This window comes from Sus scrofa, unplaced genomic scaffold, assembly GCF_000003025.6.
Source record: "Sus scrofa isolate TJ Tabasco breed Duroc unplaced genomic scaffold, Sscrofa11.1 Contig766, whole genome shotgun sequence".
NCBI classification, from domain to species: Eukaryota; Metazoa; Chordata; class Mammalia; order Artiodactyla; family Suidae; genus Sus; species Sus scrofa.
In genome coordinates this window covers 1-18,845 of record NW_018085306.1, presented here as the reverse complement: position 1 = coordinate 18,845, position 18,845 = coordinate 1, and the positions used below count along the sequence as shown (strand labels likewise).

At 38.1% G+C, this 18,845-nt stretch overlaps 1 protein-coding gene across 1 annotated transcript; it reads right to left on the bottom strand.

The window, feature by feature from the left end:
* Positions 1-6,182: 6,182 nt before the first annotated feature.
* LOC110259082 (olfactory receptor 4C16-like) lies at positions 6,183-7,238 on the bottom strand. The gene has a single exon (XM_021082385.1). It carries the CDS (start codon positions 7,113-7,115, stop codon positions 6,183-6,185), a length of 933 nt encoding a protein of 310 aa, XP_020938044.1. The 5' UTR covers positions 7,116-7,238.
* Between the last annotated feature and the right edge of the window lie 11,607 nt (positions 7,239-18,845).

The following is an 18,845-nucleotide window of genomic DNA, read 5'->3' as shown; positions in this document are numbered from 1 at the left end:
AGTGTAATAATGTTTTGCTTCATTTGACAGAATTATTTGTAAGTATTATTTTTATACTATTGTAATGGGTTTACTTCCTTAATTTCATTTTCAGAAAAGTTATTGTTAGTGCCTATCAAAATGATTTTTAATGTTGATTCTGTAATTTGCAACTTTATTGTATTCATTTATTAACTCTGAAAGTTGTTTCTTGTAGAGCATTTTGTATTTTGTACATAAGAAAGAGATAATTTCACTTCTGTGGTTTGAAAATCTTTACTTCTTACCTAATAGTTCTAGGTTGAGCTTTTAAAAGTATGTTATAATGTAAGTCATAAAAGAGGGTATCCTTGCCTTATTCTGGATCTTAGAAGGAAAGCTTTCAGTTTTTCACATTGAGTATGAAGTTGGTTGTGGGGTTTTATATATGGCCTTTACTATAGTGAAGAAAATTCTCTCCAGTCCAAATTTGTTGAGACTTTTAATCATAAATATTAGGGTTAAATTCGGTCCAATGATTTTTCTGCATCTGCCTAGAAGACAATGAGGTTTTTAAGCTCCATTCTGTTAATGTAGTGTATCACTTTATCTGATTTGCCTTTGATGAACCAAATGATAAACCAATCTTGCATTCCAGGAATTATTCCCACTTGGAGTAATTATTTTATTTTATTTATGTTAATGGCTATATCTGTGGCATATGGAAGTTCCCAGGCTAGGTTTTGAATCAGAGCTGCAGCCACCACCCTACTCCAGAGCCACAGCAATGCCAGATCTGAGCCACATTGGCAAACAGATACTCACCACAGCTCATGGCAATGCCAGATCCTTAACCCACTCAACAAGGCCAGGGGTCAAACCACCTGTGTTCTCATGAATACTAGTCAGGTTCATTACCAGTGAGCCACAATCGGAACTCCTTACTTGGAGTTGGTTGTTTGATACTTTTGTCATGCTGAATATTTCAGCTTGCTAATAGATTGTTTAGAGTTTTGCACCTATTTTCTTCAGGGATATATGGCTATAATTTTCTTTCTTTATGATGCCTCTATATGCCTTGGGAAGTAGGGTGATACTGGCCCCCATAAAGAGAAATCGAAGCTGTTTCCTCTATTTTTAGAAGGGGTTTCCTCTATTTGTATTGATTTGGCTTTACCTGTTTGGTAGAATTCACTTGTGAAGCTATCCAGTCCTGGGCTTTTCTTTGTTGGCATTTTCAGTCTATATCAAAGGGCAGTGTGTTCCTTGGTCATTCAGTGTAACACACCAGAGAGTTATTGAGTCTCATGCAGAGACTGAAAAGAATCACTGTTAATATGCAGTGAGCCTCAGGCTCTGTGGATATAAACGATTAAGTGGAGAGTTGCCATCTAGTTCATCATAAATGTGGAAAAGAATCCCTTGTCACAAGAATGTTCATTCAAGTGAAAATTAGGACATGGTATGATTCAAACAGTAAAGGAATGGATCAAATGTCCCATGATCCATAAAGTGAAATGCTCTGTATCTGTCAATGTTCCATGGAGAGTTTGTAGTAATTTTGGCAAATCGGTATACTATGATGTTATGATCAAAAAAGTATAGAAAACGAGTCTCCAAAAAGATACATTCCCCAAACGTGTACGAAAGCACCCAGAGACACTTTTTCTGTCAGAAATAAAACAATGATAGGATGCTGAAGAAAATGTGCTTTTCACAATAGTTTATTATGACAATTTTCAAACACATAAGAAAGTTTACAAAGACATGAAACCAAACCTCTTACTATCAAGATATAGACATTTCCATGATCACACACATTTCCCTCATGCTGAATCCTAGATAACCCCACTCCCTCCCTCCATATATGGAACTGCTCTTTTCTTTCATTTTTCCATCACTTTTGAGTTTTGCAGACCTTGATAAAAATGAAAACATAAAAATGTACTCTTTCTAAAATTTATTTATTTATTTATTTTTCTTCTTACAGCCCTCCCCCACCCCCCGCAGTCTATGGAAGTTCCCAGGTGAGGGGTCAACTCAGAGCTACAGCTGCCTGTGTACAGCACAGCCACAGAAACAAGGGATCTGAGCCTCATCTGCTGCTTACCAGAGACACTATCTTGGGTTCTTAGCTCACTGAACCAGAACAGGAACTCCCCAAAAAGGACTCTTTGGAGTTCCCATCATGGCTCAGCAGTTAATGAACTTGACTAGTATCCATGAAGATGAAGGGTCAATCCCTGGCCTTGCTTAGTGAGTTAAGGCTCCAGGGTCACCATGAATTGTGGTATAGGTCACAGACATGACATAGATCCTGCATTGCTGCGGCTGTGGTGTAGGCCAGGAACTACAGCTCCGATTGGACCCCTAGCTTGGGAACCTCCATATAACACAGGTGTGGCCCTAAAAATCAAAAAAAAAAGTACTCTTTAATGTAAGACTTCTTTCACATAGAAAAAAAAATTTGTGTGTATATTAGTTCTCCATTCCTTTTTTATTGCTGAGGAATATTTCATTCCATTTATAAACTAGTTTGTCCTTCTTTTTGTTTAAGTGCACTTGACTAATTTCAACTTCATGGCTATTAAGTCCAAACTAACTATGAGCATTACATCACAAGTTTTGTGAACAGGTTTTATCACCTAGAGAAGTAGTTAAGGATGGAATTATTGGATGTATGTGGAAGTGTATGTTTCATGTTAAATAAAGTCAGAAGTTTATCATATGTGAAGGTATCACTTTATATTCCCATCAATGGTGAAAACTGTATCCATGAGCAGATTTTACTCATCATACACACTGCTACCAACCTGGACCAAATTACTATATAAGCTCTTTTCTAGTTTGTTATGGTGTTCTCAAAATGAATGTCCCCTTTTCACTCTTTGTGGTCAGTGAGGCAGAGTAATCCTTTAAACCATAATTTGGATCATGTCACAGTACCTCCAATGCCTTCTCCTTTCTCTCCAGAAAAATCCCATAAGCCCTTCATACTTAGGGTCTCTATCATATTTCTGGTCTCATTTTCAATGTTTCACTCTTATTTCTCTCTGGTCACTGAATTCACTGATTTTCCTCCCCATAATATCAGCATAGTCGGTTTGCACTTGCTTTTCCGTGTGCCTAGGACTCTGTTTCTGTTGATTTATTCAAGAATCATTCATACGGTCAGGGTTCCTCAACCACAGGACTGCTAAAATTTTGAGTCAGAGAGACAGTCCTTGGTAGTGATGACCTGTCTTGTGCATTTCAGCTGTTCAACAGCATCTGTGACCTCTACTCACCAGATGCCAATAGCAGTGCCCACTGCACACAACCAATAGTGTATCTGGGACACTCAAGAGTGTATCTAGCCTTTGCCAACTATCCCCTGGGGGGCAAAATATTAAGACCCCTAATTTTGGTTTTGATTATAAAGTCTTATGGGCCCTTCTTGACCATCCTGTCCTGCATAGTACACATCTATTCCCTCAGGGTTGCCAACATCACACTCTTCAATTATTTTACTCTATGGTAGATCCTGGCCCTTTTCAAACCCCTGGTATGATCATTTGTCCAGTTTTACCCCCTGGTATAGGAATCTCCATGTGACCATGGATATTTTTTCTGTACTTCACTACCACATTTTCAGTTCCTAGAATAAGGCATAGCAAAATGAATATGGTAGAATATTTCAAGTCTATTCTGTTTTGTGTAATTATTTTCTAGTACATTTAAAATTAATCTTTGACCTTAACTCTCTCATCCATTTTTAGCACAGAAAATCCTACCTGAAACTTTGAAAAGGTATGCTTGACATTTACATCCTTTTAGAACCTAAGGTAACTCTACATAAGATAGAATGAGAGTAAAATCCAAACTTCTTTTTACTTTATTAGAGAGTTAAACAACGAACAAAAATTGTGTCCTCTTTTATGATTATTAACATTAAATGATCCATGAAATTGGTATATTAAAAAAGAAAGTGGGCGTTCCCTGGTGGTGCAGTGGGTTAAGGATCCAGCATTGTCACTGCAGTGGCTTAGGGAACTTCCCTTGCCTCAGGCATGGCCAAAGGCAGGGGGGAGAAAGAAAAGAAACAAGAAATGAAGATACAAACACTTTTTAGATATGTATATTTCAAAAATTGAAGACTCAGAGTCCTTGTTGTGGCTTAGCAGTAACAAACCTGACTACAAAGATGCAAGTTCAATCCCTGGCCTCACTCAGTGGGTTAAGAATCCAGTGTTGCAGTGAGCTGCGGTGTAGGCTGCAGATGCGGCTTGAATCCCACATTGCTGTGGCTGTGGTGTAGGCCAGTGGCTACAGCTCAGATTTGACCCCTGGCCTGGGAACCTCCATATGCCCTTGGAGAAGCCCAAGAAAATGGCAAAAAGACAAAAAAAAAAAAAAACCAAAAAGATCTGGGATTACTGTGGCATAGTCTGGCAACTATAGCTCCAATTTGGCCACTAGCCTGGGAATTTCTATATGCCTAAATTTCCAATTTAGGGTGCAGCCCTATATAGACAAATTAATTAATTATTTCAATTTAATAAAAGTATTGAAGGCTATCATGTAGAATGAAATGAAAACTTTTTCATGTCAATTTTCATGTTGCAACATTCAAATTAATGGTTACAACATTATAATAATGTTCAAGATTTTAAAAACCTATTTGCACACAGGAAATATTCATGAATAGTAGTTGTATAGCATACAAGGGTAAACTATAGAATATTTGAGGATATATATGTATGGCTTCATAAAAGATGTACTTACATAGTGAATTCATATAAAAATTCAAATAAACTATTTTTGAACATGGTAATGAAAAATTGAGATTTCTCATTATTCTAACTTTTTAATAGACTATTTTAAAAGAATAATTGTAGACTTACAGAAAAGTTACCAAAAAATATATACAGGGATTTCCCATCACCAATATACTGTTTACCAAAAACTTATTATGAATATAATACATTTGTTATGAATGACAAATCAATATTAATTCATTTTTAGTAAAGTTTTTAGTTTACAATTGGGTTTGGGTTACTCTGTGTTGTAGAGTTTTATGGACTTTAGAGTGTGTGTTATATCATGTATCTACCTTTAGAGTGTCAAACAGAATGATTTTCCCTCCTTTAAAATGTCCCACACACAACTGATTCATCCCTTTACTCAATCTGCTTAAATCCCCAACAACCACTGATTTCTTTTTTACTGTTTTCACAGTTTTACCTTTTACAGAGTGTCAATTCATAATTTATGGAAATGTTTCTGTTTCAAAATTTAAAAATCATCCCTTGTGTTGTCTCATTAATTGTTTTATCCTGTTGACATTTTAAAATTCACTAACGTCACCTGTTTGTCCTCTCTACTTCTAGCTCATATAAATATGTCTTCCTTAATTTGGTTTATCTATGCTATAAACATATTAACCCATTATAAACATATTACTATAACTGGCCTGGTGCAAGAAACCTTAATACCAGTCACTAAAATAAAAAGAACCTAATTAGGGTGATGAATTGGATTTTATAAAAAGAATTCTATCTTAACTACAAATCCAAATGTCAAACCTTTTAAGTTCAAAGACCTACCTCAGAAGTGTGCATTTTCTCAGTGTTTTATCACTGTTCTGGAAGGACTGGGTAACACAAGGTGACAATTTGAAGTAAAAGCTCAAGAAGTTATCTAAAGAGATAACTGTATTAAATATTGTGTCTTATAACATGAAGTTTCTACAGTTCTTTGAATCATATACTTTCTCTTGATGAGAAAGAACTTCTTACTACATTAAAGGTCCATGAGTAGACATGAGACCACAGTGTTTGATAAAGGAAATAGTTGAAAGAGGTAAAACCTGCTAATATATGAATATAAGCTTATAGACCAGTATCAAGAAGCAGACAACACCAGAAATCATCTTGAAAAATGGAAGATAAAATGCTAGATGAAACCAAAGTGACACTAGGCAGGCAAGAGAGACAAGACACAGTAGTGAAAAGCATCTAAGGCAGTGAACCTTACTTACCTCTTTTTACCTGACTCCATCTCTTCCTCTACATAAAACTGATGGAACACTAAAGATTGTTGTGTTTATAGTGCTCCCTTTTCTAAAGGAACCAAATATCCATGTCCCATGATAAGATTAAATGAATACCACAGTAAGATATAATATTCTTGAGGGACTGATTCTCAGTCAATCTAAGCTGTGAAGAAAATATTGAAACTTCCATTCATCTTTTGTCATCTGAGATCAACTTCTTGCTCCATAGCATCCTCATGGCATTTTTCACTTCTGCATTCCTCAGTGTATAAATCAGAGGGTTGAACAAAGGTGTTCCGATTGTATAAAACACAGCTATCATCTTATCCTTGGAAAAGGTGGTTGCAGGGCGTGTGTATATAAATATGCAAGGACCAAAGAACAAGATGACCACCATGATGTGGGAGATGCAGGTGGAGAGGGCTTTTTTCCTCCCTTCTGCACTGTGGTTTCTCAGAGAATACAAGATGATGACATAGGAGACCATCAGCATGACAAAACTCACTGTACAGATGGCTCCACTGTTGGACACCAAGAGTAGGTTGGTCACATAGGTGTCTGCACAGGCAAGTTTCAGCAAAGGCTGCAAGTCACAGAAATAGTGATCAATGACATTGGGACCACAGAATGGTATACTCAAGGCTAGAAAAATCTGAGTTAAAGAATGCACACAGGATCCCACCCAGGCCACAGCCACCAACACCCCACAGACTCGATGGTTCATGATTGTTGTGTAGCGCAGAGGTTTACAGATGGCCACATAGCGGTCAACAGCCATGAGGATAAGGATGAAGATCTCCAGGCAGCCAAAGAAATGGAATGAAAAGACTTGCATTATGCATTCATTAAAGGTGATAGTGGCATTCTTCAAAAGGGCATCCACAATCATTCTAGTAGCTATGGAAGTAGCGAAGCAGGTATCAGATAAGGATAAGTGGAAAAGGAAGAAGTACATTGGACTCCCAAGTGTCTGGCTGGTCTTGATGGTAGCAATAATGAGCAGGTTGCCTATCAATGTCCCCAAGTAGAAAATCAAGAAAGTGACAAACACTATTTTTTTCCTAACAGGATCCTGGGTCAACCCAAGCAGAACGAACTCAGTCACATTATTGTTCAGCCACATGATTTCATGAATGAAGGGAAAGGTTGAATGTGAAATGATTTACCTGCAAAAAAATAAAGATATGCACTTATGATGTGATATCTAATATGATGAAATATTTTAGAAAAAAGAGTATTAAACATTGGAAACATTCTAACTGTGGTTTCTTAACAATTTTCTCTAACTCTTTGTTCCTCAATTTTTCATGACCACTGCATAGGTTGTTATGAGTCTCAGTAAGCTTATGAATACGATATTCTTCATAACAGTCTTCAAATAATCCCCCTGACTTAGATGTAACTCTCGTTAATTTTGCTAATTTTATGAATGCATATCGGGCTCTATTGTGTCATTTCTTCTTTCTTTTGCTTTTCTTTTTTGGGCCACACAAAAAGATTAGTAAAAATAATGATATGATCTCCATAATAAAACTAATATAGAAGCCAAGAATTAAAGAGAAGTAAGTATAGCATTTTCAAATTTATCCTGCCCTCTCCTTCTATCCTGGGACTATTTTAGATGCTTCTGTTTTCCTTGAACTTTAGGACAAAACAGTCCAGCTGGCCTCCTGTGATTGCCTGTGAGAAGGGAAATGCATTCTCCTGCTCTCTGAAGACTTTCACTATAGCTTTTCTTACAATATAAGAATTATTACTGCTTGCAGCACAAGAATTCATGTGCTTATTCTACTTTTCATTCTTAAAAAAGAATATCAAAATGCTACATATTCTCAGAATATTTTTCTCCACAATCCCAATCTAACTGCCTAGTATAATGTAGGTGTTCATTGAATTGAAATTGAACATTCCCTACTATCTTTAAGATATGATCATATTTATGTGATCATTGTCATACTATTCTGATCTTAAAATATAGTAAGATCAAGTTTATAGAGTCTTGTATCAAATTTGTAGGGTCTTCTATCTACCATTATAGTAGACAGAAAAACATGCTTTCTACTTAGAGAAAGCCAAATACAGCAACACTGAGATCAATTTTGAACAAGTAGTAACTCAGCTATAAGTCCTCCAAAAGAATATTAATTTCCAGAGTCCCCATCATTGCTCAGTGGTTAGTAAATATGACTAATAACCATGAGGTTGTGGGTTCAATCCCTGGCCTACTCAATGGGTTAAGGATCCGGTGTTGCCATGAGCTGTGCTGTAAGTCTCAGATGTGGCTCACATCCCATGTTGCTGTGATTCTGGCATAGGCCGGCGGCTACAGCTCTGATTAGACACCTACCCTGGGAACCTCCATATGCCACAGGTGCAGCCCTGGCAAACACAAAAAGACAGTAAAATAAAATAAAAATAAAAGGTGAATTTCAAATAGAACGTAAGAAATTGGGACCTGGATACCTACACAAATGACCACCTGAAGCATTTAGATTTCTTACATAAACATTTGGCCCTTAGAACATGCTATCAGAAGCTTTGCATTTTTCATATCTTCCTGATATTGATTAACATCTTTTGGAGTTCCCATCATGGCTCAGCAGTTAACAAACTTGACTAGCATCCATAAGGACACAAGACCCTGGCCTTGCTCAGTGGGTTAAGGATCTGGCATTGCTGTGAGCTGTGGAGTAGGTCACAGATGCATCTTGGATCCCGCATTGCTGGGGTTCTGGTGTAGGCCAGAAGCTACAGCTCTGATTCAGCACCTAGCCTGGGAACATCCGAATGCCATGGGTGTGGCCCTAAAAAGATAAAGAAAAAAATTTATCTGCAGTATGTATATGACTACATGTCCAAGTTTATGTTTCCAAAAGATGGTTGACATTTTCCTCATATTTTCAAAAGAATCTGACACATACACACATTACACTAGTTTGGAGGCCAAACAGCATCAGCAAAATAGCACATCTTGGGATTGTGGGCATTCGGTCCTACCTAAAAGGTCCAGTGAGACATTGGGTTCAAATGTCAAGGACCTTTTTAGCATGAACCAAAAGTCTTTATGACTTTTTGGACAGGATCAAATGTCCTGCAAGGCACATCTTCTAAATATTACGGTCTTAACCTCAACTCTTCAAACAAGATTAGCCAAGTTTAGAATGGCCAAGATTGTTAAACAGATTAAACAGACTATTTTTGGTGTGGCAAGAACAGAGAAGAGTTGAAAGAAAATCAGGCAAAGGTGGAGAATATTCAAGGGTGGAATATAAAGTGTTCAGTGGATCCTTCCATGCTTACAAGTCTATGCTTCTGTGGAGACCACAGTGAGAAGCATTTTCTGTAAGGATTCTCTCTGAAATGATGCACCCCTCCCTAAGTCAGTTACAAAAATCTTTGGGGGAGAACCTACACTCTATTATTCTGCAGAATTTGCCATTCTTTGCAGAAAGGTGAACAGATTGTCCCTGCATATTTTATTCCTTTAAAAGCCAAAAAACAACAAAAACAAAACAAAACAAAAAAGTGCCCTCCTGGAGTTCCTCCTTCTAAATCTCGTGATTCCTGAGTATCTGGCCCAGAGGTGTCCAAGAAAACAACTTGATATGAGAATCAAAAGATCACCATGAAACTCAACACACGCTACTAATAATTCCCACATGTGATTCCCCTATATACCATTAAATTAGTATTTATTCCTTATTCAGAATCTTATCAGAGAGCAGGAACTTTGAAGGGACAATAGTAGATAAGCTCACAAGTGAAGAAACCCAGCATGTGGCAAAAATACTGATGAAAAGGGAGGATCTTACTCAAAGAATTTTCAGGAACTCCTCTTCCAAATGTAAGGCCAGTTATTGTTTGTAGATTTAAGCCTATTCATTGTTGTGTTTCCTCTGATCCTTCTCTAAGAAGTAGTTTTTTATCAAAATAAATTTTGACATGAGCCAAGAGCAGATCAAAATCATATGATATCATTTGAAAGAATAGAAAGGGCAATGCTTTTACACTGTGATAGACAATATTCCTTTCAAAGATGTTACTTGAAGCTAGAAAACCAGGCATTCTCCGGAAGCTGTGTAAAGGTCAATACCTCCATTAAAATTGACTCTAATTTTGAACCATGAATAATCTCTTCTAACATTTTAGTACCCAGAGTTCCTAACAAAACTTATTTTTGCTAAGCTATCTTATATATAAACCATTTGTAAGCATTTCTGTATTCTGCCATCTCCAGAAAATATTCTACAATTGATGGATTAAAGTCTTCTGTCCCCACACAACAATACATGAGTTTCTCATACCTGATGCTCATAAATATTTGTTGATTTCTAAAGATCATTCCCACCCTCATGGTCATGTTTCATTCTGTTAATTTCTTATATTAATGGTAAATCTTATTTTTAAAAATGTTACATTGTTCATTTTCCCCTGTTTCTTTCTCAGAGTATGAGGGAAATATAATTACAAGATGCATGGAAATATGTTAGCAAGTGATGGTGGATTATTTTGTAATGATGCCCCTCTGAGTACAAAGATTGGAATAATATGTCACTTACTTGTTGGAAGGCACTCTGAATTTCCAGTTCCACTCATCCATTTTGACAGCAGCTGTGAACTGGAGTTTAGCACTTGCCATCTGCCTCTACACGGATTAAACCATGAACCAGTTCAGCTGCAGACCCAGAGCAACCCTGAGCAGAGGTCAGGGTGAAGACCAGGAGTGAGGCACGCTGTGCTCTGGGAAAAGTGGAAGAGCAGGTCTTCAGATAGATATTGTTAGGAGATTTTTTGAGCCCACTTCTTGCATCTCTTCATTTCTCTTAAAAAAAAAAAAAACACCAAAGCTCTTCATGGTGGTGTCTTCTCATGACTAGTAGTAACGTTCATGACACCAGAGGCAAACTTCATAAAATGTGTGCATGGCTGCATGCACCTCTGCCTCCACCTTTAGCACATATCTTGGTATTTCCCCTTTTCTCTTTGGGTCAGGATTTCAGAGCTCCTGGGTTGTAATAAGTGGACAAAACAAAATATGTCATCAGTCAATGCAGTCACTCCCAAGGGTGGGCTGGTGAGCCCTGAGGGAACTCAGGAAAGAAACAAAGAATACTGGCCCACAACTGAGGTACCTATTGAAGGAATGAGTCCAGTAAGCCCAGACCTTTACATCTTCCCATAGAAATAGGTTTTCTGTAAATCTTCTTCTGTAACTCTGGTGACATGTTAGTCTCTTCTTCCTACTACCTTCCCTTTGTTGCAAAAACTCATATATCCTAGCTTCCCCCTGCCTCACCTGCTCAGAGGGTGTTCTTTGGGCTACCTAAGATGATGTCTCCTGGGCTTAGGTCCTAATTTTGCCCAAAATAAAACTAAATTCTCAGCTTTCACATTGTGCATTTTTTTTTAAGTCAACACAGCCCTCTCACAGATTTCTGAAGAAAAAATGTTCTCTGCATTCAAGGGGGAATATTTTAAGACATGATGATGTAAGATACTGCTATCCTAGAGAGGATAGTTCTCTGAAGTTTTCTTTCCTTGCCAGTTTTAATTAATATCCTTATATAATAAAGTCATTTTTATTTTTTTAATTTTTAATTTTTTCCCACTGTACACCATGGGGACCAAGTTTTACTTACATGTATACTTTTTTCCTCCCTTTGTTCTATTGCAATATAAGTATCTAGACATAGTTCTCAATGCTACACAGCAGGATCTCATTGTAGATCCTTTCCAAGAGCAATATGTTGCATCTGTTAACCCCATGATCCTGATCCGTCCCACTCCCTCCCTCTCCTCCTGGGCAGACACAAGTCTTTTCTCCAAGTCCATGATTATCTTCCCTGTGGAAAGTTTCTTTTGTGCTGTATATTAGATTCCTGTTATAAGTTATATCATAGGGTATTTGTCTTTCTCTTTCTGACTTATTTTACTCAGTATGAGAGTCTCTATTTCCATCCATGTTGCTGCAAATGGCATTATGTCATTCTTTTTTATGGCTGAATAGTATTCCATTGTGCACATATATACACACGTCATCTTCCTAGCCCAGTCGTCTGTCAATGGACATTTGGGTTGTTTCCATGTCTTGGCTAGTGTGAGTAGTGCTTCAGTGAACATGCGGGTGCATGTGTCTTTTTCAAGGAAACTTTTGTCAGAATATATGCCCAAGAGTGGGACTGCTGGGTCATATGGTAGTTCTAGGTATAGATTTCTAAGGTTCTCCAAACTGTTCTCCACAGTAGCTGTACCAGCTTACATTCCCACCAACAGTGCGGGAGGGCTCCCTTTTCCCCACAGGCCTTCCAGCCCTTGTTATTAGTGGACCTATGAATGATGGCCCTTCTGACTGGTGTGAGGTGATATCTCATGGTAGTTTTGATTTGCATTTCTCTTATACTCAGGGGTGTTGAGCATTGTTTCATGTGCTTGTTGACCACCTGTATATCTTCCTTGGAGAACAGTCTATTCAGGTCTTTTGCCCATTTTTCCATTGGGTGGTTGGCTTTTTTGCTGTTGCATTGTATAAGCTGCTTGTGTATCCTAGAGGTGAAGCCCTTGTCCGTTGCATCGTTTGCAACTCTTTTCTCCCATTCTGTAAGGTGTCATTGTGTTTTTGTATTTGTTTCCTTTGCTGCACAAAAGCTTGTCAGTTTGATTAGGTCCCACTGGTTTCTTTTGGCTCTTCTTTCTGTTGCCTTGGGAGACTGACCTGAGAACATGTTCATGAGGTTGATGTCAGAGAGTGTTTTGCCTGTGTTCTCTTCCAGGAGTTTGATGGTGTCTTGTCTTCTATTTAAGTCTTTCCACCATTTTGAGTTTATTTTGGTGCATGGTCGGAGGGTGTGTTCTACTTTCACTGCTTTGCATACAGCTGCCCAGGTTTCGCAGCAATGCTTGCTGAATAGACTTTCTTTGTCCCGTGTTATGCTCTTGCCTCCTTTGTCAAAGACGAATTGACCATAGGTGTCAGGGTGTATGTGTGGGTTCTCTATTCTATTCCATTGGTCTGTCTGTCTGTTTTGATATCAGTACCACAATGTTGTGATGACAGTGGCGTATTGCTCCCTCTACCCATGATACTCTGCTTTGTAGTCTCCCAGGCAGTCTCTGCCCCACCAACATGATAGACCAATTCCTGGTCTCCCCAGTCAGTCTCTACCCTGCCAACCAGACTCTCTGGTTCCTAGTACAAGCAGTCTCCATGCCATCCACCCCAGCCTGCTCCTGGAGACTCACCTCCGGAGCCAAGGTCTGGGTGCCCAGCCCCCACCCAAGTGTCTCAGTTTTTGGTGACTGTGCCAGTAGTAGATGATCTGTTCGGTTCTCACTCTGCTCTTCAGATCTCAGACTTACTGCTGTGCTCTTCCCTGCATCTAGAGATCCCTCTGATTTGGTTGATCTTTCCATCCAGTAGGTGACTTTTCAGGGTGTGGGATCGCTTTCTCCTCCACAGTTGCCTTTCTGGAGTGCCCGTCCACCCATGATTCCCTTCGCTCACTCTTTTTTCTTGTTTTACCCAGTAACATCATGAGATTCTTGCCATTATTGGAGTTTAGGTTTTTCTGCCAGTGATTCCTGTTCTCTGTGAGTCATTTAACCTGTAGATGTGTTTTTTTGGTTGTGTTTGTGGAGGAGGGTGAGCATGTCCCCCTAATATTCCGCCATCTTGCCTTCACCAAGAAGACAAATTTTATAGCCCTTGTAATTTATTTGCAAGTATAATCCAGGGAGTGTGAGGCAGTGCTTTGGAATTAATTTCTCTGCTGTGAGCTTCACACATCCCCAAACGTGGATCTACAGACTTAGAGCAAGTAGTACTTTGATTAACTATACACCTCTTTTTGCAAACTGAATTGATATCTCATATTTTTTTCAAATGGATATCCAACTGTTTTTCTAACTTTTGTTAGTAAATGTACACTTATTGATGAAGGTGTTTCATTGAAATAATTTTACTTACCATATATTTAGCAACAGCCTCTATGTTTGTCACTGTACATAAGTTACATTTTGTGTTTCCCATAAATATTCCACCAGATAATAATGAACAGTGGGATATTTCATGTGAGAGAAAACTGAAATGCACAGAAGTCAAGCAGCTTGCAAGGTTATGTATTTGGGACGTTCAATCCTGAGAATGATATTCATGATTGTTTCATTTCACGGTTTATCCTCTTGCCACACATTATTTTATATGCTCCTAAGTGGAAACAAGGATTCACAAGTGATTATAACAAAAGTTGATTCAAATGTCTGAGTACTGGTATCTATGGTTGAGGAGCTGAGAATGAATAGTAAGACAATGAGGACAGGTTGAAATTCGGGTAGCCACAGGATATATGTGTGAAAATACTCATTTGGGATTCTCTCATGGTTTGAAATGGATGTCAGGACTCTAAAACTAGATTTGGGAATCTTCACTTGTAAATGAGAGTTTAAATTATTTGGAAATTGGGGAAGGTCGTCCAAGAAAACAGAGAGAATAGAGACTTGAGCCACTCTTCTGGGTAGGGTTAAACTAACAAAAAGAATCCCAGCGTAGTCTCAGGAAGCTTGTTCAAAAATCATAAGTGAAACCATGAATAGCAGTGATAATCATACTTAAAGGAGTGGAGTTTCATAAAGATGTGAGTGGGTGTTCTGTGTATGGAGGGCACATTAGCACTTGTGGCTAAAACTCAGACACCTGTAAATCCTGATTCACATAATCAATGAATAGAATAATTTCAAATAGAAAAATGTTGCTATCATAAGTGCTAGAAGCCATGCATTTTATTTCCATTGCTCAGAATCTTAAAGTTCTCTAAACTAATACTCACTGAGGACAGAAATCATGACTGTTTGGTTCTCCAACATTATCTTTATCATAGCAAACAATAATTTGTAGCATGCAATTTCTCTCTCTCTCTCTCTCTCTTTTTTTTTTTTTCATTTTTTAAGGAAGGCGAAGAGATCTGAAGGTAGTTTGTGGAGGAAGCCAGGTCAAAGAAATGTGCTTTTTAACAATGGAAAAGAAGGAGTTCCCATCATGGCTTAGCTGTTAATAAACCCAACTAGTATCCATGAGGATGCCTGTTCAATCCCTGGCCTTGCTCCATGGGTTCAGGATCCAGCATTGGCTGTGAGCTGTGTTGGTCGCACCCATGGCATATGGAGGTTCCCAGACTAGGAGTTGAATCAGAGCTCTAGCTGCTGGCCTACGCCACAGCCCAACAACTTGGGATCCAAGCTATGTCTGTGACCTCCATACTTTGAACACTTTTGATCAACCCTTTGATTTATACACTAAGGAAGGCATAAGTGAAAAATGCCATGAGGAAGTTGTGGACCAAGAAGTTGGTTTCAGATGACAGGAGATGAATAGAAGTTTCAGCTTTCCTCATCGTTTGGATTGACTGAAAAGGAAGTCCATACCAAATAAGATCTTTTTCTTATGGAGTTAACATAATCCTAACATGTGGTGTGAATATTAATTTCTTTAGGAATATAAGCCATGTGAACACACATGCTAGTGTTGAGTCAAGCTTATGTAGAAGAGACGGTCTTACAGTCTTGTGAGACACCTTGTCTTCGATGGTCACTGCTGGGTCTCTGCCTCTCTGGTCTGCCAGATATCCCTGTGGTTTGATCTCCTGTTTCCACTGCCCTGTGCATTGACTTGTGTTTATAGTTATACTTCTATTTGCTTATAACCACGGCTCGACAGGTGTTCCTTCCAAAGAGTTTATTTACTAGAAATGGTGGTCTCGTGTCTCATTGTGCACCTTCAACTTGTTTGTTCTTCCTGACTCAGGAAAAAGCACCAGGTTCAAGTAAGCATAGCATCTTCATATTTTAAAGGACAATATATTTAATCTAAGAAACCCGTCTTCTCTTTCTTGGGGTTATATTGGAAATTGTTGCCACATGTTTACCTAGATTCTTCTAGAACAGTGACAGAACAGAATGAGAAAATTCACCCTTTTGTAGGAGTATTTTTTCCTTAAGGAGGTTCTGACTGTTGGGCTTATACTCATATTAATAGTCTATCTGTAAAAAAATCCTTTCTGCTCTTAAAATGACCCTTTATATTTGGGAGGAAATATTTCCTTGTCTGTTGAGTCATACTCATTTCAATAATTTGTTTATAATAGTGGGTTATTATGATTATAACATAGACGGCCCGAATGAAGGCATCTTCAGGTGAGCTAGAAGTAAAGAATACATGTAGTTGATGGAAGGGAATTCAAGAATAATAATGAATTACAGAAAGTATGTTGTAACCAGGAGGAGTGTTTTTAGGCTTTGAAGCATAAATAGTTATATCAGAGATGTGAATGGTTTTCCGTGAGTTTTAATATAATCCAGAAAGAATAATTTGTGAAAGACCGAGATATTTAGAAAATTATATTTATATAATTATAAATATATGAAAATTATATTTACACCATGGAGATTGAAATCATCTTTTGTCAGCATTCATCAACAGTATGGTCTCTAGTTACATGATCATTAAGAATCTTTTTTTTTTTTTTTTTTGCCTTTTTGTCTTTTTATTTGGAGGTTCCCAGGCTAGGGGTTGAATTGAAGCTTTATCCTCTGGCTGACATCACAGCCATAGCTACGCAGGATCCGAGCTACTTCTGCGACCTACACCACAGTTCACAGCAACACCAGCTACGTAACCCACTGAGTGAAGCCAGGGATCAAACCCGCAGCCTCATGAATGCTAGTTGGGTTCATTAACCACTGAGCCATTATGGGAACTCCAATTTGTTGCCTTATTTGTATTTTAATCATATAGAAAATGTGATATGAGTATTTTTTTTCTTATTTGGAACTCTATTTAAATATTACTAAATTATATTAATTTTATTAAATTTATATAAACTTTATTGTCCCAAGAAGTTTACAGTTTTTTTTAGTTTGAGAAAAACATCATTTATTTCTCAGTGTGGGGCCAGAAACATGTGACTTCCACAATGAAATCCAGTAACATATATAATCACCTTTTTATTTTTATTTTTTTCAGGCTGCACCTGCAGAATATGGAAGTTTCCAAGTTAGAGGTTGAATCAGAGCTGCAGCTGCAGGCCTATGCCACAATCTCAGCAACGTGGGATCTGAGCTGTGTCTGCAACCTACACCACAGCTCATGGCAATGCCAGATCCTTAACCCACTGAACAAAGTCGGGGGTCAAACCCATATCCTCACGGACACTGTGTCAGGTTCTTAACCCACTGAGCCACAGTGGGAACTCCTACCTCACCTTTTAAAAATCAGATTGTATATTTTTCATGGCTAATCTATCTCAAGCAGTTTGTATCACTGATCACAGCTGCTACAGTTTGATTTCTGCTTTTGCAAAGTTTGCATAGTAAAAGATTCCAGTTTATAGGGTTTCAGTTGAAGCCTTCTATTTCAAGACAAGGAAAATATGAAGAGGGTTGTATCCCAGATCCAATCTGGGTACCTCTGCAAATGCACTCTATATAATATGTCTTCTGGACAGGCTGTGGGTTTAGAACTCCCGTGTCACTGTCACCACATTTCTTGCAGACAGAAATGTATACTCAAATTCCTTCCAAGGAGTCTACACCACAGATAAGAGAACTATAAAGAGATCTGAATGTATACCCTCACAGGATTTATTTTGAAGTCAGTGGTCTGATACAGCAAGGGTGGGACTCTGAAATCTAAAATAGACACACTTGCATGAAGAAGAGTGAGAAGCATGAACTCACAAATATTCTTGCAAGGCCCTAGTTGTTCTAAGTAGCTTCCTCTTTCTTGAAAGAGAGAAAAGAACAGTCAGCCCTATACATTTTTAAAAATGTAAATTCATAGAAAAAGATGAATCATATCTACACTCATATGATAACAATTACAGTTGGAGTCTGGTCCAGAACCCTGAACTGGAGTTCCTGTTGTGGCTCAGTGGTTAACGAATCTGACTGGGAACCATGAGGTTTTGGGTTTGATCCATGTCCTCGCTCAGTGGATTAAGAATCTGGCATTGCTGTGAGCTGTGGTGTAGGTTGCTGATGCAGCTTGGATCCTACATGGCTGTGGCTGTGTCTTAGGCCGGCGGCTACAGCTCTGATTGAACCCCTAGCCTGGGAACGTCCATATGCCATGGGTACAGCCCTAGAAAAGACAAAAAAAAAAGAACCCTGAACTACTAATGACATTCTACCTTATCCAAAGGCACCAGGACCCTTAATATTAACTTGATTTTAAAAAGATATATTCTCTGTTTCAAGAACTAAATGAGCCTGATAAAACCCAGTGCCTCCTTCATTTTCTCTAAATACCAATTGTAGTTTTACTATGATATGCAGGAAATAGGACAACTAATTGCTGTTTACCTTTTTTTTTCATGATAAACACCACCTAGTAGATGAATATTCACTAGAAATCTTCAGAGAACTGCACAATAGGTGATTGGCAAGAATACACTTGTTGCTTGGCAGGAAGGATGAGGCGAGGACTTTTATATAGTAATACATGAATAATTAGATATTAATAGATGACACTAACCTTAGAATGTTGTAGGAAAAAAAATGAGTCTTGTTAACTACAAGCTTAATTTTCAGGTTTGGGATCAGACCTAAATTACAGAGAAAAATAAAGTCACTGTAGCCAATTTGTGGTCAACAATCGTCTTGTTTCATTTGAGATGGTTTCTATTCTCATATTTCCATTCAAACATTTATTTAAAAAAAAAAAAGATCATATACATAGTAATAAGGTTTAGATAGCGACTAACCTTCAAAAAAAAAATAACCCCTTACTTGAGTATGTGCGTTGAGAAATGGTGAGATCATGACCTGTCGGCTGCTGACATCTGGGAGCAGTGAGAGGAAAGGA